The 23,100-nt window shown below is 35.9% G+C and overlaps 2 protein-coding genes across 2 annotated transcripts; one reads left to right on the plus strand and one right to left on the minus strand.

Annotated features, from left to right (window-relative positions):
• Positions 1-1,699: 1,699 nt before the first annotated feature.
• Positions 1,700-14,797, plus strand: LOC125841641 (UDP-N-acetylglucosamine transporter UGNT1-like). The gene is made up of 10 exons (XM_049520806.1): positions 1,700-1,992; positions 5,845-5,921; positions 6,460-6,621; positions 6,729-6,862; positions 9,948-10,078; positions 10,157-10,201; positions 10,296-10,393; positions 11,054-11,161; positions 14,190-14,246; positions 14,326-14,797. Exons 1-10 carry the CDS (start codon positions 1,842-1,844, stop codon positions 14,398-14,400), a joined length of 1,038 nt encoding a protein of 345 aa, XP_049376763.1. The 5' UTR covers positions 1,700-1,841; the 3' UTR covers positions 14,401-14,797.
• A 1,084-nt stretch (positions 14,798-15,881) lies between these two features.
• LOC125843267 (potassium channel AKT1-like) lies at positions 15,882-22,323 on the minus strand. Its single transcript, XM_049522482.1, has 12 exons — positions 22,034-22,323; positions 21,264-21,629; positions 20,740-20,797; positions 20,335-20,652; positions 19,002-19,247; positions 18,729-18,827; positions 18,366-18,398; positions 18,102-18,287; positions 17,493-17,687; positions 17,328-17,403; positions 16,401-16,982; positions 15,882-16,165 (listed from the first exon to the last, which is right to left on the minus strand). Exons 1-12 carry the CDS (start codon positions 22,189-22,191, stop codon positions 15,903-15,905), a joined length of 2,580 nt encoding a protein of 859 aa, XP_049378439.1. The 5' UTR covers positions 22,192-22,323; the 3' UTR covers positions 15,882-15,902.
• Between the last annotated feature and the right edge of the window lie 777 nt (positions 22,324-23,100).

Raw genomic sequence — 23,100 nt, forward strand, 5'->3', positions numbered from 1 at the left:
TACGTAGCGCCTCAAAATACAAGGATTCCCTTTTAATTTATTTATTTTCAAAATTAGCCTTCCCTTTTCATGAAAAGTTGTGGCTTTTATTGAAAAGTTGTGACTTTTTTGAAGAGTTGCTACTTTTATGAAAGGTTGTAACATTTATGAAAGGTTGTGACTTTTCTGAAGAGTTGTGACTTGTCCAAAGAGTTGTGACCTTTCCGGTAAGACAAAATAAACATTTGTTTACACCACATTTTTTTGTCTATAAATAAAGGAGTTTCTTCTAATTTTAAAATAACTAAAATTATGAACTTCTACTTCATCTTCTGCACAATTAAATTTGGTTTTGAACTTCTTCTTCTTCTTATTCTGCATAATTAAATATTTGTATACTTTGTTCCTATTGAGTGACTGACACTATTGTTTTTGTATCATTACATTGGTGATTAAAATTGTTTCATCGTCAGAGTATCTATTTCTTTAAACCTTGGGTACTAGAGGGGAATGATTTTCTTAAGGAGACACTGTGCATTTAGTGGGATCGATTTTTCCTTTCTGTTTCATTCTATTATTACTGATCCTGGTATGTTTTTTACGGTTGTTGTTTTTTAGTACATGTTTTTAAATTTTTGTTGTTTATGTTTCTGTAAAGTTATTGTTATAAGTATTTGTTAGTACAGACTCTATGTAAATCCAACTAATGCAGATTCACAATTGACTTTTTACAGAATACATTTATTTAGAACATTCTCCAAAGAAATCTTTTCTTCTCCAAGAGATCAAGCCTAAAAATTTAATGATTTTTTGTTGTTGTCATAATATTGTTAATATTAACGAGAGTAAAAAAAGAAAGAAAGTCAAATAATAGAATTAAAACTAGCAATTAATTACAATTACATGATACACAATGGTGATTATTTTCTCACACAAGTACTTTTTTGAACTTTTTTCCCATTATCCCTTACTTCTCTTTCATCCTTTCCAAGGATCCTTAATAATTTGTTTGTGCACAACTTCAATTCCAAAACACTTTCATAACTATATTACATATGAAATTTGAATTTTGGAAGATTGCATTTTAATTTTAAAACACATAATGACTACATATTACTTATTGATATATCATATGATTATGGAACCTTTACTCTTGATAAACACATTAGTTATATATATATTTTTTAAAAATATTTAATATTTTGAAAGTAATTGATAGTGTTATACTAACGAAATTTGCAAAGAAGAAAATTGTGAAAAATATTTATTTTACTCTCTAATTAAAGACACTATGTAATCATGCATATAGATGATAAAAATAAATTAACCATTGTAAAATTTCAAGAGCAAATTAATGAATCTGTAAAATGAAATTATGTAAGCTAGGAGAAAGTAGTGTTATGATTTGTAATTTTGTCATTTCTTTTAATAAAACAAATGGTAAACTACAATTGAATAACGTCTATACTCTTAAAAAAATACTAAGAAAAATTCTATTTTAATAAATTTTAAAAAAGAATGTTCTAACCACGTGAAGCGCAGATTCATTTACTAGTCAAGTATATAAGCAACAAGCCATTTGCTTCTTTTTCTAGAAAAGAAATTTTATTTTTCTCAAAAATTAAAAAATTCCCATAATTAGGAAAAAGGAAGCTTCTTAGGATAAAAGGCCGTTTATGAATCTGTGGAAAATTCAAAAAGAAATTTGTTGGAGAATATATTCTTAGGATAAAACACCTTAAAAGACTTTGTTTAAAATCAATAAGCTTTTCAACTTGCAGTTTGAGAAGTTGTTGAAAAGATAGTGCTTCACAGAGAAGAAGAAGAAGAAGAGAGGTCTGAATTTTGTGATACTGTAAATCATGGCCTCAAGTTCAACGAAGAACAATCCGTTACTACCAACGACGACGGCGATCGATCCATCACCGCCGCGGATGGAGGAGAAGCTCTTCAAAGGATCGGCCATGACCAAACGCGGTGCTTATGCTGCTATCTCTTACATGTCATGTGCTGGTATAGATGCTTCCTCTTTCTTCCTTCCTATTGTTTCACCTGATTTGTGTAGCTGTTCTCTGTTGAATTGCCAAATTGCGTTTTCTGTTTTTTGAGGAATAGGGTTTGCATTTTTGGAACTTGTTGAAATTGCAATTTTTAGAGCTAGAAATTGTATCTGTTCATGACGTTTGATTCAAATTGAGAGGTTATTTGTTGATCGTGAGTTGAGTGATTTATCATGGAATGAAGTGTTTTACTGTGTAACGGTTGAATTTTGACCTTATCCATCACTTCGAAATAAACTAGTATTGCAATCATTAGAGCTAGCATTGGAGTTGCTTCGATCTGTACGATTCAAATAAAAGTTTATTTTTGTTGATGGAAAGTTGACTAATTCGTCATGGAATGATGTATTATAAGATTTTGTAGCCTTTCCTAATTGTCTTAAAAGTTGTGCTCTTGATTTATATTTGGTGTTATTGATAGGAAGTTCTCTTCCATATTTGGTGATTATTGCTCATGTTTCACCGTCTGTGGAATGCCAGCTGAATGATATTAAAGTTTGTTGAATTAACTACTATTGGTGGCACTTACATTTGGTTAGATTGCATCTGATAATTGTTGACTCATGTAGAAGCTAATCATGGCAACTTTGCTAGTTGGTTGTAGCCCCATAAATCATACTTTCTGCTCCTTAATATGCAGATCTGTGGTCAATTAAACAAAGGACACGCGATGTAAATTTATTTAAAAAAGGAATGTTCACCTATTCTGCGTCTATGAATATTCTTATGGTGTGCAATCCATTTTCACATCTGAAGGCTTGGGTGCCATGCTTCAATCTTCAAGAGAAAACTATTCATCCATGTACTCAATGTTTAAATATTTTGCTGTTATTAAATAGGATTAGTAGCGCAAGATCTTTGAAATATCAAGCTTTATGTGCCCTTACACATCAAATGCTTTGGGTACTGGCTAACTCAATAATAAAGTACTTCCATTCATTTAGATTCTTTTCAAGTACTTCCTCCGTTTAATTATGCGTCTTAGTTTTAACTGGACAAGAGTTTAAGAAAGTAACAAGATTTTTGGATCTTGTTATCTTGAACTAAAGATGTGTATAATGTACCAAAATGTCCTTTGGATCTTGTGCTCTTAAATATGCCATGTGAGATGTTGGAATTAAAGAGTTACTAAAAGCGACATTCTTCTTACTTCTTAGACATACTAAAAGGAAAGTACGACACATCTAAAATAAAGGGAGTATTTTTCCTTTCCCCATATGCATCTAAATTCATCATGCTTGAATTGCTCAGCTTTTAATGACATGATCAAATGTTCTTTTGGATGAATTTACCCTACATTACATAGTGGGGAATGTTTAGGAATTGGATACAAAAAAGATTTTTACACAATTTGTTTATACCATCTAAAATGCCACTATCTTTATATTGCACCAATTGTTCATTAACATGTTAACTTAATCTTGGCACTGTTGGTTTTAACTTCTTTGCTATTTCTCTTTGGTTATTTAGCATTTTTGCGCACAAAGATTGTTGTATGTTGGATACTTTATACATGTTGATTAAATCGTGTCTACTTATGCATCCTTAAAATGTCTCATCTCGTCAGATGATAGATAGGGATGGCAATGGGGCGGGGTGGGGGGCAAACCTGCATAAACCGGCAAAGACTTTGCCTTGCCCCTCTCCGCCCCGCATAGCATTTTTTTTTGTTTTTTCCTGCCCTGCCCCGCCCCACCCCACCCCGCATAAATTCATTAAAGCACCGCATATATCCCTGCACTTTGAGAAGGACACAGTGGTTGCATTTTACTTTCTTCGTATATAAAATAATTGTTTGTTAGTTTATGTACTGCACAACACAATCAATTCATTCTAAACAGATAAAAGACTTTTTAAAAAACTTTTAGTGATATTAAATACTTCCTCTGTCCCAATTTATGTGACTTACTTTCCTTTTTAGTCGGTCTCAAAAAGAATGACTCATTTCTATATTAAGTAATAATTTAACTATAAAATGCCTATTTTACCCTTGATGAAATGATTTACAGCCACACAACTTTCTATCATTCATTTTGGACCACAAGTTTTAAAAGTCTTCCTTTCTTTCTTAAACTCCGTGCCGAGTCAAACTACCTCACATAAAATGGGACGGAGGGAGTAGTATTTTGTTGATGTTTTATCGCTCTTCATAATTACTTGGGATAAGATTGAATTATACAAGAATGTATAGAGTACTGCCTTATTTTTTGACTAGTGTGTTTATTACCCAAAAGGAATGTGAAAGTAGTTAAGTATTGCGAAAGTCTTGGCTACCCGCCCCGCCCCGCCCCACTCTGCAAAAGCTCTAACCTACACTGCCCCGCAAACACTATAAGACGCCCCGCCCTGCAACCGCTCTACCCCATTGCCATCCCTAATGATAGACATGTTTGAAGACTCCACTTTTCTTTTGCTTTGCTTTTAGCCAAGTCCAAGGTCGCCCGTGTTATAAATGGATGAATTCAAAGGGATAAAAGTAAATGGATAAGGAAGGTCAAACTTACTCTTATATTATTAGCTTAAGATGGACATTTGTATTATTTGGAATCATTGCATTTATGCCCATTGGAGTTGTCTTTGTTGACACTATAAGCAATTAATCAGTAGTAAATGTATAAAGTACTGTGTTGTATTTTTGCCACATCTTATGCTACCTGATTCAGACGAATAGACTGCATTTGTGTCTTTGTGGATATGACTAGTGTCCATCTATGCTACTCTAACATAGTGGGAAATTAACATGTTTTTCTTTTTCTTTTCTTTGTTGGTAAATCCATGTGTAAATGCCATAATATTAATGATATTCTAGAACTTACTGCAAACAAACTAATATTCTCTGTTCTTTATCATGCACTTAAAAAAGAAAAACCAAATAGTTTCAGTTTGGGCTAGTCGCTCCATTGTCCAACATCCAGAAATTAGGGGATACCTTTGACTTTGATTTTTGAATGAAAACATTAGAATGCAGATAAAGACTCAATGAGATCCCATTGCACATCGTTGCTTTGTGCTTAATGTCCATTTCTAGATGGTATTCTTTGACCATATCATGCACTCTCAATGTTTATTCATGTTCATTGGGGTCTGCGGACTCCACTCAATTCTAAAAAAAACCCGTAGATTAGTCAATTTTTAAGGACATCGTTGAGAATCAACACTTAATAATGTGACCCCAATGACAACAACTTAAGGCATAGCCATTGATGACTAGGAATGATGCATGGTTCCATTAAGCATCAGCGAACATAGAAGAACCTCAAATTTAAAGTCAAGTGCCGAAGTATAGTTGCCCATCTTCAATTTTGAGCCTGTCAGGTCATTTGGGAGGAATATAGGAACTTCCTTTTCTTTGCTCTAACCCTTTGCTTCACCTTTCTAACAATCATAGTCCTTAAGTTGATCTTTTCCTATTGTTTATAAAAGACCTTTGGTTCTCCATAACAGTGTTGCCAAAGCGGGGTAACCCTAAAGCGACTCAAAACGTGTTGAGCGCTTTGCCTCACTTAATGTGCACTTTAGTGTCATACTTTTCCTTGCCAATCAGTCTTTTCTGAAGAGGTGGCACTAAACAATTGATATTTCATTTTATCCTAAAAAATCAATTTCTTTGTTCATATATTTGTCATTCATGCTTATAATTATGTCTTTCGACTAAACATATATATTTGTATTTTTTTTTCTCCCTTTGCGCCTTTTTTCATTAAAGGCAACACTTGTTTTTTCTTTGTGCTTAAAGCCCCAATGGACCTTGGAGCTTTTTATAAACTGCTTGATGCTTACAAAGTTACCTGATATTTACTTGCAGTTCTCTTGGTATTGTTCAATAAAGCAGCTCTTTCTTCATACAACTTCCCATCTGCAAATGTCATCACACTCTGTCAGGTACCTAGAGACTCTATTTCTTTGACAATTGGTAAGTAGTATTCTTCCGCATTAAGGGAATGTTGGCCACCATCAAAAACCTAGAGACTCTATTTTTAGCAGCGAGGCCTGGTGGTCTTAGCATTGTACCACAAGTTATATGTTCATTTTCCTGGGCTGGTTACAGACATTTGTTCTAAAGCAATTTGTCTTCAACAACAACTACTTACCTATTGTAATCCCACAGGTGGGGTCTGGCTTATTTCTTAAGTGTACACAAACCTTACCCCTACCTTGTGAGGGTAGAGAGGCTATTTCCGACCTCTAAATAGACTGTCAGTTCATCATGCAAAAGCTCTGGCTTATTTCTTAAGTTTTACATAGTTACCAAATGTAGTATTTTAAGCTATTAATATCTCCATATAACGTGTTTATATTTCTAAATGAGTTAAAGAACTTGTGCTTGACAGGAGTTATTTGCTCCTGTGCTTTTCTAAAGCAGTTCTTTGTATCAGTTGGCATCACTGAATTGATATATTTAACGTCTTGTCATCTGCAGATAATATGCTCGTGTTGTTTTCTTTATCTCTTAAGACGGCTGAAGCTGATTTCTTTTCATTTGAGTGAATCGCTGGCTACTCCTGACAATTTTAAAACGTTTGTGCCACTGAAGACAGTAATTGATACTTTACCTGTTGCTGTGACCTACCTTCTCTACATGGTAATTGCTTCATTTAGTATTGCACTTTTATGCTTTTTATTTCCTCAAAGGTCAGGAGTTCGCATCTCACCAAAAGATTTTATGTGGTCTCTGGTTCTCCTTGAAAGCTAGTCACGATGGAGTCTGTTCGGGGAGTCAATGTACCCATGTACACAACCCTTAGGAGGACAACTGTTGTATTTACAATGATTGTGGAATCCATTCTTGCAGGTCAGAAGTATAGTCGTCCTATTATTGGAAGGTAAAGATTTCCTTTTATATCTTAGTTAGTTCTGTTGCAGAAGCTATGTCTACAAATTTTATGCGATCTTGAGATAGACACAAAGAAAAGTTTCTTAGCGGGAATCAGAATATTAGGAAATAATATTTGAAATAACTTCTCAAAGTTTGTACAATAGAGAATATTTGGAGTTTGGACTAATGTTTCCCTACCTATTCATTCCATTCTCACTTGTATTCTCAATTTATGAATGAAAATTGCTTTCCAAATTTTCTTATTAAATCTTCTGGTTCACCAATGGTTGACTTTTGTATGAACTAAATAATTTTCCATAAAGAAGAAAATTTTCATATGGAAATAGTACCTAGAAGAACTGGATTAATGTTTCACTTGATCCTATATTCCGGTTATGGAAACAAGAGTTATAACTCTGGGAAAATAGAAGTTTCTTCAACTTAAAATGCTTAAAGTTGAAACAAGGGTTATTACTCTGGGACTATTTCTTTTCCTTCTCAAAAAGAAGTAAATGAGATTAGACAAAATGCATAAAGTTGAAAACTGATTGGTTAACCTAATAGCCTTAAATATCTTAATGGCATGTGTGAAGTAATATAAGAGAAAAATATTATGGAATTGTGTATCTACATTATAATACTAAAAGCCTATTTATAGACAATATATTACAATCCTTTTCCAAGTAGGATTCTATGTACTCTTTTTGTTTCTATTCATATTCTAACTGTATGGATATATGAGAGTCAAATAGGCAAATACATGGCTTTTTGCTGTTGCTTCATTCGTGCGTGTCTGAAAGCTACAAGAAAGGAAAGTTTGTTTTCCATTTGTTTCGGTTCTGTCATATTTCTAGTAATTAGGTTTAAGAGGCTATTAAGGGGTTTATAATTTTGAACAAAACGGTATTTTGGTTTCCAGGCAAAGTTATGCACTATTATAATCCAGAGATTTATTTTTTTTCTTTTGATGACCATGGTGTCCGGGCTAGCTTTCGCACACCAGAACTAATATCACCTACTGTTTTTTTTTTGTCTCCACTGAATTTTGAACCTGAGACCCAGGGTTCTCAACCACTTCATTGACCACTAGGCCACACCCTTGGGTGCTTATAATCCAGATTATTATTTTTTTGATAAGATAATAGATTCCACAGAAGGTATCAAGAAGATGCATCATTTACAAAGCATAGAAAAGAACAAGACATTGTTAGCTCTATTGCAAAAGGTTAATCTTAAGTTAAGGAGCTAACAATGTCCAAGAAACTTTCAGGGGATTTGACAGGGGAAAAGTTGTCTAGCTACAGAGGGTTGTTTAAACTTAAAACTATAGACTTAAGAATGTAGCTCGGGGAAGAGGTGCCTGCATCTATTGTTTCTCTCTGTCCATACACACCTAAAAATGCAAGCTGGGATCATCTTCCATACTCTCCTGATGGGTTTTCCGACCTTCCATGAGCTCCAGCTAACCAGTGCATCTTTAATACTACTTGGCATAACCCATTTTAAACTAAAAACTGGGATGAACATGTTCCGTATGCCTGTGGCTGCTGTACAATGAAGAAAAAGATGTCTGTTGGTTTGTAGGGCCCGGTGACACATGAAGCGTCTGTTGACAATATGGATTTTTCTCTTGATGAGGTTGTCTTGGGTGAGGGAGGCTTCATGGAGGGCCAGTCAGCTAAAACAAATCACCTTGGGGGTTAATTTGGTTTTCCAGATTAACTTCCACGGCCAATTAACTAGCATTTCATTTTGAGCACATAGTGAATAGTATGCTGCTTTCACAGAATATTTACCAACTGCTTTATCCCCCCAAATGAGTCTGTCGGGTGATTGATCAATTGATCTGGACAATTCCTAGTCTCTCATTAAGCTGAGAAGGTCTAGTAGTTCCCGTTCTTGGAAGTTCCTTCTGAATTGAGGGATTCAGGTATTGTCAGCTCTATTTTGAGAGATGGTTGAAGATTTGCTTGTGGCTATGCATAGAGACTAGGAAGATCAGTTTGTAATGTTGAGTCCCCTAGCCATATATCTTCCAAGAACCTAACCTTTGATCGATCCATTGCCCATCTTCAACTACAATTGAGATAGAATTCCTCCCCTAACTTGCTGATATACTTCCAAGGACCTACACCATACGGAGAACTAACCACATTGGTGCTCCAGTGATTCTTAGTACCATGCTTTGCTTTCACAACTTTTTTCCACAAGGCTTGATCCACTTGTGTATATCTCCACAGCCATTTCATCAACATGCTTTTGTTATGCATTGACAAGTCTCTAATTCCCGGGCCACCTTAGGATTTTGGTACTGAGATTCTGGTACATGGATTTATAATCACTGGATTATGTAGTGGATATGCGTCTTTCGGCAGATGTTTTGTTCATTGCATTAAAAGTTGGATATGTGGTGTACAATATAATTATCTTACAATTTTACTCTTATTTTAAAGTAAATAAAAACTAGAAGATGAAATCAAGATTATTTTGCTTGTAGATGTTTTATCCTCATAAAGTTAATACCGGTATAAGTTATCCCATGTTGGATCTGATATAGAATACCGATTTTGCCAGTATTAAATATATTGGTATTGCTTATATAAAAAAAAACGTACCAACAAAACGTGGTGTAAAATAATTGTAGAATTTGAGAAAGAAGAAAAGGCTTCTTTGTAAATCATTATGTCTTTACTTCCCATGGGAATGAGACTTTATACAAGTGAATCCTAACTGATTACGGGAAGGCACTCAATTACAATAAAAAGGAAATATTCTATTCCTATAATTACGCTAGAAAAAGGATAAAACAAAATCTCGTAAAATCATGCTAATCAATTAACACAGTCAACAATAATCCTGAATTTTCAGTATTTTTTCCTAATCCTGGTGACCAGACGACCCTTAGATTTTCCTTTTACACATCTAAATCGATCAATAAGACGATAAGTCATTGTTTGCCTGCCTTTCGTATGTTCTATTCTTTCTTCTGTTAAGGGCACTGTTAACTACACATCATTCAAGCACATAGATCAAGTAACACTGAGCATATTTCTTGTTCGTTCTTTTAACAAAATGTTGCCTAACATTACCAGTGTGGTGATAATCGTGTTCGGTGCTTTTGTTGCTGGAGCTCGGGATTTGTCATTTGACTTTTATGGCTATGCCATCGTCTTTCTATCCAACATCACAACGGCAATATACCTTGCCACCATAGCGCGTATTGGTAGTGTTTTTTCCTTGTCATGTAATCTTTTCACATTGATATCTTTTCTGGACCTTTCTAATACTTCCATCAATCCAGGAAAATCAAGTGGCCTTAATAGCTTTGGCCTAATGTGGTGCAATGGTATTGCTCTTGTTCTCTTCTACTCATCCTTGTCATAAGCTATAGTTCTTGTTATCTGATTATTATTATTTTTGGTTTTTCTTACCTTCAATAGGAATCGTCTGTGGACCTTTCTTACTTGTTTGGACACTTATTCGTGGTGACCTGGCACTGACAATGGATTTCCCTTACTTATTTTCACCAGGGTTCCTGGTAAGTTTCATAATTAACGTAGTGTATGGTACCTTATTATCTCATTATCTCTTCCTGCACCCCATAATGTGAGAGTCAAATTTGTTTTGTCACATTTTTCCAGAGGAGCTCAAACTCATAAGGTGTTCTTTCCCATTCCCCACTTCCTGAGCTATGTTGCTCGGACTCTTCAAAAATATCAACGGCGTGTCACTCCAAAAATAGTACATTTTGGAGAATCTGACACGGGTGCGACAACATTTTTGGAGAGTCCGAGCAACATAGCATGAGACAGTATTTTTACTGCCCCTGGGGTAAAAAGGAAAAGTGGAGAGTGAATCCTGCTCCAAAGTCCAAACAGTTATTTTGGTTCAATTTAAATATGCCCTACTCTGTTCATACTAGCACACTGTCATATGGTTGACAAGAGGAGGTTGCTCGGAGGGTAGGCACCCTCCATCTCCAACCCTAAGGTTGTGGGCTCGAGTCACCAAGGGAGCAAAAAGAGTGGGAGTTCTTAGGGCAGGATTAAAAAGAAATACTGCACATGGTTCCTTCCAACTGTTACTGGACAAGTAACTCTTTTTTTTTCAGTACTGGACATTTAACTGCTATTTAGAATTTTCTGAACGGGATGTTATATTGCTGTGTTTTGACTCTTGGTACTTTGTAAATGAGCAGGTTGTAATGCTTATGTCTTGCATATTGGCATTTTTCTTGAACTACTCTATATTTCTCAACACAACCCTGAATTCAGCTGTCACACAGACAATATGCGGTAACTTGAAGGTTTGTTCTCTGATGAATCTGATTATCCTATTAAACTTTCTGATTCGCCTCACTAGGTCAAAACTCCAATTGGAGAAAGTACTAAGTTTGTTAAATGGCAAATAATGTTTGTGGAGGAACACAAGTCCATAATTCAGGTTGTCAAATGCATTGCTTTGTTGCAATTGGAGTTGAATAGAGTGCAAGATTGCAAGTGATCGTGTATTTCAGTTCCTGGAGAACAGTCATTTCTAAATTACCTGGGGGCCTTCATAAGGCTCACAGCAGAGGGAGCATATGCCTTCCTTTTGATAAGTAAGCACAATGGACAAGTATGCCTAACCTCCTTGAGCAAAGCTAAGAGTGGACATTATAACTTGATCCTAGAATATATATTTTGCAATACTAAATTCTTTCCAATAGTGTATATGGAGGACTCCTATTTACAAAATGACAATTGAGACAAGTTAATGGTTAGAATACTTTGGCATTACCTACTATAAAATGGAAAAGTTCACATCTCTATCTTGTCACTTGAAGTCCTTATCAAATACTCCACTAGTCACCCAAAGTGATCTAGATAGAATTGTATGGACTTCTTATGTTATCTAGTCAGAGAAGGACTTCTTATGTTATCTAGTTAGAAGATTCTAATTCCCCTCTTCCCTAATTATGAGGCGCCTCTTGGGGATAAATGACCTTTTATGGTCAAATCCTGCATATATTCCAACACATAGTACAACTCATGTTCCTATTGTAACCTAACCTCAATGGTTTATTCTTAAATGTTGAGATAACGTCTTGTGTCACTTTGTCTTTTGAGTCTTCATTCCCACTCCCTTTCTTCATTATCTTTTTATAGTCGATGGATCTAGTTTATAGTGTAATAATTCCTTTCTTTCTTAAATATAAATGTTCCTTGTTTGTGCTCCGCTTTTGCCATTTCTGTTGATGTTGATGGATCTGTATATGAATATAGTTGATAGCCTATGGATTTGTTATAGAGCTTTCTGGGGGCTTGTCTTGTTGCTCACAATGTTTGGCAGTATCCCCAATGACTATTACTTCATTCTATGTTCCCTGCTGTTGATTCTCAGTCTCCTTTCTCTTGATCTGTATCTGGCTCCTCGTGTCTTTGTTGTTGATCATCATGCTTCTTTCTTAGCGTGGAGGCTTGTTTAGTTTCTCTAGTAGCTTTTGCTGTTGTTTTCTTGTGGGCATCTTTTTGAACATTCAAAGTCACAGCATGCTCTTCTCCTACTTTGTCATTTTCTCGAACATCTGATGTGCCAATATGTTTTCTGTAGTTTTTCCTTTTGCGTGTTTCTCCTTGGCATTTTCTCGAGCATCTGGTTTGCCTCCTTCATATTTTGGTTTGTCCTTTTGATTTTTCTGAGAAATTGCTTCCTTATATCTCTGCTTCATTCTGCATTTTGTTCATCATACCTTCATCTTGAGATATAGTACCAGCGATACAGTGCTAGTCTCGTCTCTGACGTGCTGTTGCATATAAATCGACTCATTCTCACGTTAATCGTTGATTTCTTGTTTAAGAATCAAAGAGTACTGTGGGCTTACAACTCTCATTTGAATTGAATCCATGGAATTTTAATGGTAGACTTACACATCGTATGCAGACCAAATACCTAGCAGAAAAGATGTAAGCTTCTAATGTATGGGCTTAGTGTTGTGCTGTTGAAACTATTTGGGAGGGCCATAATCTTAAACTGCTGTAAATTCAAGTGATTTTGTTATGGAAAAAAAAAATCACTTAACTTATCACCTTGTTCCTCAGGAGCCTACTTATAGTATAGCCTCATATCACTAGGCTACAGTTACTGATAGCTTGCAGATATAGTTCTCACAGCATACTGAAAGAAAAAGCCATATCCTTTGTCAAAAGTTCTCATTTCTATTTGGATGGAGTTGAGCATTAAGCAACATGCACCTTTACTAGGAGCTGATGGAAATTTGATAGGATGTCCTTGAGGTTTGTGATGCTGAAATATCTGAGGCAAACACAACCTTTACTCGAAAATGGCAGATTGCACTTTCAGTCAAAGTTACGTAGCAAACTAAAGAGGAGGTCTACCAACCTCTGTCCTCTAAAGAAGAGAAAGAAAAGTGATCCAAACTCTGTGGGGCCAATAAACATGATTCAGAGTCTTTTATTCTTCCACTGCCCACAACCTCTTTTCCCAGTGTCGATTTTCATCTACTCCCTGTGTTTATTGTGAGACAGCCGGTGGCACTGTTAATAGGAAATATGGATAATGTAACAATCACTAATCACAAAAGAACAGTAGCCAAACTCTTTTCACTGATAGTATTAACTGGTGTACTACAGCAACATAGAAATAGTACTAATACAATAGAAATTGCAGAAGATAAAGAAACTAGGATAGATACTAGAAATGAGATGAGAAATCAGAGAAACGGGATGAGAAATTAGAATCCACTCAAAACATATTCGCGGCCCTGCAATGCTGCATTACTGCTGCTTTTATATCTGACTCGTCTAACAGACTTTGCCTTTTTACTTATGTACCCCTCTTTTCCAAACGTAATCCCCAAGTTTAGCAGGAGGAATCATTTTTCTAGCACTCCTACGTGGCATATCCATGTGCTCTTCCCTTATTTCATCCTCTGTGTCATCCTTGTCCTCTGCCAACGTGTTTGGGTTCACAACAGATAATTTCTCATATGAAATTGAAAAGCAAGGGAGGGTTATTCACTCTACTGGTCCGGCTGTCAATTTTTATCTCCTTTATACTTAGCTAGTTAACTGTGTTAGCTGCAGCCAACTTGTCAATCCGCTCACTGCATTTGAAAATATAGGATTCTCTTTAAGATGAACACCTTTCTGGTTTTTCACTGAAGAGGTAAGTTAGACTTTGCTAAGTGGCTGTAGAGTCCATTTTCTAACCAGGTCCTATGGTTGCGAGATTTCCATTTAACTTGTTATGTATTCTTGAGTGTAAGAAACAAGTTAAATATCAGTATTTGATGAGTCTCTATCAGTACTATAGTTTTTTCTTCTTTTATGCAGGATCTTTTCACAATCTCACTAGGATGGTTCATATTTGGCGGGCTTCCATTTGATTTGGTGAGTTTATTATTTCTGTTCCTGTGATTGGCTGTTATTTATTGTCTACTAATCGTTGTGGATGGATATCTTCTTTCAGTTGAATGTCCTTGGACAGCTTCTGGGATTTGTTGGCTCTGGTCTCTATGCCTACTACAAACTCATGGGAAAGTGATTATTGAGAATGAATATCCATGTGATCTTTCCAGAAGAGTTATAATTTGCAGCATTTTTTTACCCCCATTTTTGTACTGGCAATTATGTGATACTGGAAGAGACAAACATCGGGGTTGTAAAAGTGCCAGTTGACTTAATGTTACGGAGAATCAATTGAGAGAACTGTAGCCTGATGGATGACCGAGTCCCAGCAGTGCAGGGCCTTAGAAAAGAAGAATTACCCCACAAGAAGGTGGAAAACTTAATTAGTTAAGATGTACAAGCAATAACGACATTCTTTATCGTGAACAAATGTGTAATTTATATCAAGTGTTTCATGGGCAATTTGTGGATGGAACTGTATATACAATTTTATGCAGATTTTGCTATTAATGCATGTATTGTTGTGGTATTTATCATACTTCTCTGCACGTCCATCTTATGAGTCTCTCTTGTACTACATTTATGTAAGATGATACGAGGCATCATTTCTCCAGGTGTTTTCACTGGAAAAAAACAACAATGTCTCTAGGAAAAAAATAGGTGAAACCAAATTGGTTGCCTTGCGCTGTCAAATGAACAATGGGGAAAAGAAGGTAAAAATGAATTTGTGTGAACAAACTATCTTTAAAAGCAAATTAATTGTGTTCGAGACGAAGGAAAACATTTCTTAATTTTCTCATGTTTTGGAAATTGTTTTTCCAAATTAACTTATATTTCTTAAATTTAAGAAAAATGACTTGGGTCCAAAAAGTAAGGAAAACATTTTCGAAACTCTTTTTCAACCTCACACCTCAACTTTCCACCCTAACTCAAGTTATGGGTACCAATTCCTGATGCTAATTCAAGATTCGACTCCTGATTCTCGATTCAGGACCCGACTCCCAACCTCGATTTGAGACACAACTCCCGGGTCGGGTCAAGGACTGATCCTGATTTGGATGTCGGGTCCCATTTGGGATTCCAGGTTGGGTCCCGATTCAGGTGTGTGTGAATTCAAGTGTCAAGTTTGGGTCCCGAATTGGTCATCAAATGCCGAGTCGAATTTCGGTTCGAAAGTCGAGTCTCGATCGAGTGTTGGGGTCGGGTCCTGATTCGAAAATCGGGTCCCGAGTTAAGTGTCATACAAAACACACTATCTTCATCCATCACTTGAAATAATGTCGGTTCCAAAAGGATTATAGCCACATGTAATACTTGAGCAAAATGGAGCGACTTTGATGTTATAGAAAATGGGTTAGTGACTTGGTGTAGCAAACGAAACACTAGTAGACAATATATGAAATCAACAACCCAAAGTAACGTGCATAAGAATTCCAAATGTTTGAAGGAATTTTATTATCTGGAAAGTAAAATTTATACATTTTCTCCCCTCCCCCACACCCTCTGATCCTTTTTCATCCAACTTTTCAATGACTAAAATTTCTCTGTATTGCCTTGTTATATCATATCCAAAATGACGAGCACTAAAATTTACAGGTCAAATCAGATTTATTTCTGTAATATGTATGATTGAACTGTTTAATTTTCTGAAGTAGCAAGAACTAGATGATCTCCATCTCTTATCACTTCAATGTCCTCAATTAGTGCTCCATCTTCCGTAAGTACTTTCGCGAGAGAGACGCCAAATTTCTCAGCACCGATATCAAGCAGCTCATTAATGGAATCTGGCAAAAGTACAGCCCTTCTACCTATATGAGCTTTCTCTAGACAACGGATGGTTATTCTGCTTGGAATTCTTGAATTGGCAATTTTAGTTGAAGAATAATCCGGGCCACTTCCTCCTGCCAAGGCACAGTTAGTTCCTGGCAAAATATTATAAGATTCACAATAACTTTTAACTAAAAATCGTCCAAAACTTTATCAAGACAAGACCTACTAGGAGGTAAAAGTGCATTTTTATAACTAAAAGACTATTTTGTAACATAGATGTATATTGTAGAGTTGACCATCTTTATGACTTTGGAGGTGTACTTAAGGACTAGAGAGAGAGGCTTCAAAGTTTAAAGCTCAACTCACCTTCATTGTGTCTCTGGCGTGCAGCCACAAATCCTATCAGTGAATTCTGAAAGAAACTAGCCCTTCTCCTCAATCTGCCGTTGGAGGAGCCAGTTTCTCTAGCTGTTTCTTCATGAATGAAGAGAGGAATCGCGGGATCGCTTTGATACTTCATAAGGTAGGGAGCAAAAGGCGCTTCAGGAGGACAGACATTGGTTTCTTTACTAGTTGGTTGCATCAAGTTGAAAAGCTCCTTTATTTCTTCGTGGCCCTGATATTCAGCCAATGCTCTTGGTGTCCAACCGTGAACGTCTGCTTTATCAATGTCAGTTCCTTGTTCCAACAGGAATTTAACTATTTCCACATTCTCCTCGGATATAGCAGTGTGTATTGCTGTCGTGCCTAGGCTGTTAAGAAGGGTGACATCACCTCCATACTTGATGATCTCCTTAAGCAAGTCTAAGCTGCCTTGCTCCACTGCAAAGCAAGCAAACTGACCTACGTCTCCTGAAGATATTGTTGCACCATTGTCCACAAGCAATTTTACCACAGCATCATGCTTCCCCACAATTGCATCCCACAATGGAACATTTCCTTCAGAATCTGCAATAACAAAAGTAGCTGTTTATCAGAGAGAGTAGTACAGAATCTCGAATTTGCAAATTTGGGAGTGATGCTCTACTTAATATTTATCAAGGGCAGATACAACTAAGTTATTCTTGTTAAAAGGTTCAAAAAGAAATTGAAGACGCTAAGGATAAAACTGCCTCTTAGATAGATACTTAGTCGAGGTCATTGGAATAATTGAAAGCACAACGCAAATTAATGGCTTGTATTAAGTATTTAACTTTGTATACTAATGTACATCCATAATTTTCCAGACATAAAGTATGATTTCCCAAAAGAAACTGTGTGTGATTTTCTATGGTATGGAAATGGAAAGAGTACCTTTTCTATTTGGATGTGCTCCAAAGTCGAGAAGTAGAAGAATACATTCAACACTTCCTTTTGAAGCTGCTATATGCTGCATCATAATATGCATATGATTTTCAACTTTCAAACATAAATGTTATTTAGGTCAAGTGTTTAATGCAAAATAGGGAGGAGTCTTACCAACACTGTACGTCCATTACTATCAGATTCATTAGGATCCATTCCCTTTTTTAGCAATTGGCGCAACAAAAGATCATCTCCTCTGTTTGCTGCAAAACATAAGCTAAGAGGCATGTCCATCCTTCCCTGAGTCAGCATATGTTCTATATCTGCTAATATTGCTGTCATCATCGGGTCCCTTCGCTCTTTCAAATGCTGCATCCAAGAAGATCATTGTTTAAAGCTAGAATAGCATCCACACATCAAAATATTACAAAGGGTCATTTATTCTAGTTGAGAATAAAACTCATATAGGTGAAAAATCTTCGCCAAACCACTTCCAGAAAGAAAATTTTGCACTTGGGATTCCAATTTTTTTTTAAAAAAAAATCGAACACAAAGTGAAGAATGATGAAAATCATTGAATTTTATCCATAGCTGAGTATTATGATAGAATTCGGCATCATAACAGTGTAACTGTTTCAAAGGACTGTACAATGGAAGGTTCAGAAAAAATGGATGTCAAATGTTTTCTATAGCCGTAGGAAATTACTACCGACCTGATATCTACATTAATAAATATGGAATTATTTAGATAGTGCCTAAATAACATCAAAGGAGTCTATTCACCTGAAGGAGATTGTTCATGATTATTGTCCCGTCTCCTATATTTGTTTTAACGATGTTGAAGAATGAACTACGATCCAAGCGTAGCAGTTGGGATACTTTTTTGGTTCGAACATTAAAAAGTTGAGGCCTACAGCAAAGGACACCAACTTCTCCACAAACATCCCCCATCTTCAACTCGCCAACTACCTACACAAAATGATCCACTAAATAAGCATTTAAGCTCAGGATAACAGAATGTTTAAGTCCTACACTAGAGTAACTTACCTGATCCATTCCACTCTTGTGTGATATAAGATCCTACATGAACGACAGATGTGATTATTAAGAGATTCAATTGCAGCAATTAAATCAACGAAGAAAAAATAGATGCTAACTGTATTTAACAGCAAGAAGGTCGAAGATTTTGTGATTAGTGTTAAAAAAATCATTTTTCATAGAAAATAATCATTATTATGAATGCATAAGATATCACGGTTCCTTGACTTGAGAGTTTGGCTATTGTGATAAATCAACAGCGGTACGAAAAAAATGAGAGAACCATTAGTTCTTTTCCAAAGCATTCTTTTCCTTTGCTTTCCGCTCCTTTCCCAGAAAAAAAGAGTGGGAGAGCGAGAAAGTGCTCCTTACCACTGCTCCAGTTACCAGAATGTACAAATCTGTAGGTGCTTCATTTTGCAAAATAACATCCTCTTTTGGAGGGAAATACTCGGCCTTCATCTCAGAAACCTGCACAGTATAAAAAGATCGAGAAGAAATCAAATCAGCTATTTGTATTATTACGGAAATTAGTGAAACAACTGAACAACATTTTGTTACAGACAAAAGACTATTCACCAATAGTATGAAACTTTTATGAAACCTTAGGATCAATCAACAAAATTAAGCACAGCTGGGAATTACCAGTTGAAAAAGTAAGTCATTTGATACCCCATGAAATAAGTACACCTTATCCACCAGTGGATAGAATAGATAATGTGAAATGCCAGATCGAATAGCTTTGGGTAGTGTTTCAAGAGTTTCTTGCTGCTGAAGACCTTCTGAGTCTGTTCTGTGCCTCAAACGCAAGTGAGCTATCATCTGTTCTTCAAGACGAACCGGCAGCTTATTCCTTTGTGCAAAGCTTGAGGCAGCTTGAATAGTATCCCTCTGTGCAGCGAAACAATCATCAGAGATAAATCCTTTAGAAGAAAAATCAGAATTTGTCAGCAAGACAAGACAGTATCATCGATATTCTAAAAATGATTTTCCAATTTATTTGTGGTACTTTTTTTTTTATGACCGTGGTGTTCGGGCCAGCTTTCGCATACCTCGACTAATTCCATGGGATACCTGCCACCTCCCACCAACAACAGGTACAAGGTAATTCTATCCACCAAGGGTAGGACAAAAGGGAGAATTAACTAGCGTTTTTGGTCTCCGCTGGTTATTGAACTTGAGACCTCATGGTTCTCAACCACTCCATTGACCACTAGGCCACACCCTTGGGTTCCCAATTCATTTGTGATACTTGTTCAGGGATTTAGAATACTAGGCCACAAACTAAATACGTTGTAGAAAGAGAACTGATAACAATTTCATCATCTAATCCTATGCTAGATGCAACATCTGTGATGATGTTTGAAGACTTAAAATTAGTAAATGACGAAATGAGATATGGGCACAGTGATGAAATGATAGCACCGTAAATATAGGTTAAATATAAATGATAAAATATTGTGCAAATTGCATCTAAATGTCCTGAAAGTNCATGGGATACCTTCCACCTCCCACCAGCAATAGGTACTAGGTAATTCTATCCACCAAGGCTAGGACAAAAGGAAAGAATTAACTAGTGTTATTTGTCTCCGTTGGGAATTGAACTTGAGACTTTATGGTTCTCAACCACTTCATTGATCTCTAGGCCACACCCTTGGATTCCCAATTCATTTGTGATACTTGTTCAGAGATTTAGATTACTAAGCCAAAAACTAAATACGTTGTAGAAAGAGAACTGATAACAATTTCATCATCTAATCCTATGCTAGATGCAACATCTGTGATGATGTTTGAAGACTTAAAATTAGTAAATGACGAAATGAGATATGGGCACAGTGATGAAATGATAGCACCGTAAATATAGGTTAAATATAAATGATAAAATATTGTGCAAATTGCATCTAAATGTCCTGAAAGGAAAAATACGTAGTGATTTCAATTAAATCAATCAAGAAGTTAAAAGAGAGAATCTACTCACGAATTTCCTAGTCTTACTGGTTCCATGGACAACCAAGTTGGTCATGTTTCCAATAAGATATGCAGTCAACCCGAGGTCGAATAACATGTAAAACATGGTGAATATCATTTCCTCTGTGGCCACAGCGTGCAAATCCCCATAGCCAGTTGTTGTAAGCGTTGTAATGGACCAATACATACACATTACATAGAGATCCCAGATGCTCCTGTCATGATGATTTCCAATGGCAAGTGAAAGCCATGTTTTACTTGTGTCTTGTTTCCGAGCAGCAAGAAAATAGTAGAAGCAGCCAGCACAATGAACAGCAAAAAGAGTCACCTGAAAAAAATACCCCAAAGTGTGTTATGGTAAATCACCATTGAGGTAATTTACAAGCAAATACCATTTATTGCTTGAAAGACTTACACATATAAGCTTCAGTACGCGAACCCCAAAGTAACTGATCTTCCTGTTTTTCTCCAATCTATAGCAAAAGAACAGCACATTTGTCAGCTATTTATTTCAAAACATAGTCTCCGTATTTATCACTAAAGTAAGAGATCTTGTCAAAGCATTGTAATCATGATAGTTGCACTTCTCTTCTTCACCCAAACTATTATAACAATGCATAATTCCAGTAGACTTGAAACAGAACAATTCACTATTCTTAGTTTTGATACTAATTCAAATTGAATTTCTGTGTTAGAAAAAGAATAGCTATTACTGATTCAATATACTCTAAAGACGCCCTCCGTACAATATTGACGATCTCACAAAGATGAAATTTCAGTATCCTAGTACTTAAAATAAATATGCAATTTATTCCTCCTTCTTTTTATAGATTGGACCACCAACAAAGAGCTTCAGGTATTGATCCAATACACTAAAACGTGGGAAATCATTAATAACATGGAAACTAATTAAGTAGTTCTGGTAATAAAGCATCTTACCTTGCAAACATGGCACTGACTCTTCTGAGACGCCAGAGACGAAGGATACTGAAGTATTCATATGATTGAAGAAAATAGGGGGTTGATTTACGAATAAGTTCAGAAGGGATGGTGGATATAACATCAAACAAAAACCCGGATTTTGTGTACCTCAAAGCTATCCGCTTTGGGTCATCAATCATACTGCAAGCTGATTTATCAAGATAGGCAACAAAGAATGTGAGGACAATGTCAATGGCAAAAAATGAATTAGCTATGTTATCTAAGATGGGAATAACTCCTCGAGGTCTGTCTAGAAATCCAAATTGAAAAGGTGACGCCCATGCTGTGTAGAATACAAGTAGCACCAAATAAGCATTCCAAGCCCTGCATGATAACCAAATCTGTTAAAAAGATAAAAAGTCTAAAACCCCTCTCTCCTGTGCCTCTCCTATGCAATAGCTCTCAAACCATACAAAGAATGTCATGTCGGATTCTGCAAAAAGTACTGTATTTTTAGAGAATCTGAAAGCTACTTTGCTCGGACTCTTCAAGAATGTTACTACAGCATGCATGAAAGTGAAAAGTGAAGAGTCCACACAACTTAAACCCCATTACAGAAGGGTTTCGAACTTAAGACCTCAAAACCCAACGCCAAACCACCTGACCCACCCAACCCCAAAGGGTCAAATTTCGTGCTGCATGAAAGTAAATCATAAAAACCCATCTACAATTTCGCCATAAAACAACAGCACGAAAATCAATTGAACGAATGTATAATATTTGGATACCTGTAACGGGGATTAGAAGGGGAGATGATGTAGCGACGGAGTTTGGTTTTGCAATTAGTATGGGCACCAAGAGAAGGAAGAATGGCACTAGTAATACTATAATGAGAGCTTTTATCATCCATGGAATACGCTCTATCCATCTCCATCTCCTTCTCCATTAATTCTCATACAACATTACTAGTATTAATTTTGCCCGACCACCAATGGCCGCCGGACTCTGCCACCTTCTTCTTCTTCTCTTTCTTATACATTAATATTCCCCTCATTCTTTTTTATTTATTCAATTCCTACTATATATAAATATGTCCTTATATATATTAAGAAGAAAAAAAAAAGAGTTGACTAATTTTTTGTTTTTGTCTACAAAATGTGAGTTGAAATATTAGTAATTTATTTGCCTCAGAGATTGTGTTACTATATAACTCTAAAACTATTGGTTTGTCATGGAAAAAGTTCAAAAAGTCCTTTTAACCTATTAGAAACAGTTGTATAATGGATCTAATACATAAACATGACCCTGACTTCAGTGGATAACTATGCCGTCCAACTTTGAGTGTATACAAATAGACACTTAAATTTATATAAAATTAAACTAGTAGACACATGTGTCCTACATGGCATAATACATGTAGGATGCCACGTAGGACAAACAATTGTCATGTAGGGTGTTATATAGGACAAATGTGTCTATTTGTTCAATTTTATATAAGTTTATGTGTCTACTTATTATGCCTTTAAAATATATATTTTTTTAGGCTCAAAAATACATTTTTGTTAACAAAAATCTGAGATGGAATTTAACTAAACAAGTGGTCAATTTTCATTGATCCAATTCATTTTTTATCAAATAAAAAGACCCAACACCCAAATTTAATACTCATATTTGGAACATGATTTTTAAGATTATGGGAATCCTGTTCTCTTGGCTTATGCAATTGTTTAATTATGGGAGTCCTATTCTCTTGGCATTGGCTTTTGCTTTGGCTTCTGCAATTGCAAAGGATATTTTTGTGCTTAAAAGAAATGTTGAGGACATTTTTAAATCAATAAATGAAAGTAAAACTATT

This window comes from Solanum stenotomum, chromosome 10 (assembly GCF_019186545.1).
Source record: "Solanum stenotomum isolate F172 chromosome 10, ASM1918654v1, whole genome shotgun sequence".
Lineage (NCBI taxonomy): Eukaryota > Viridiplantae > Streptophyta > Magnoliopsida > Solanales > Solanaceae > Solanum > Solanum stenotomum.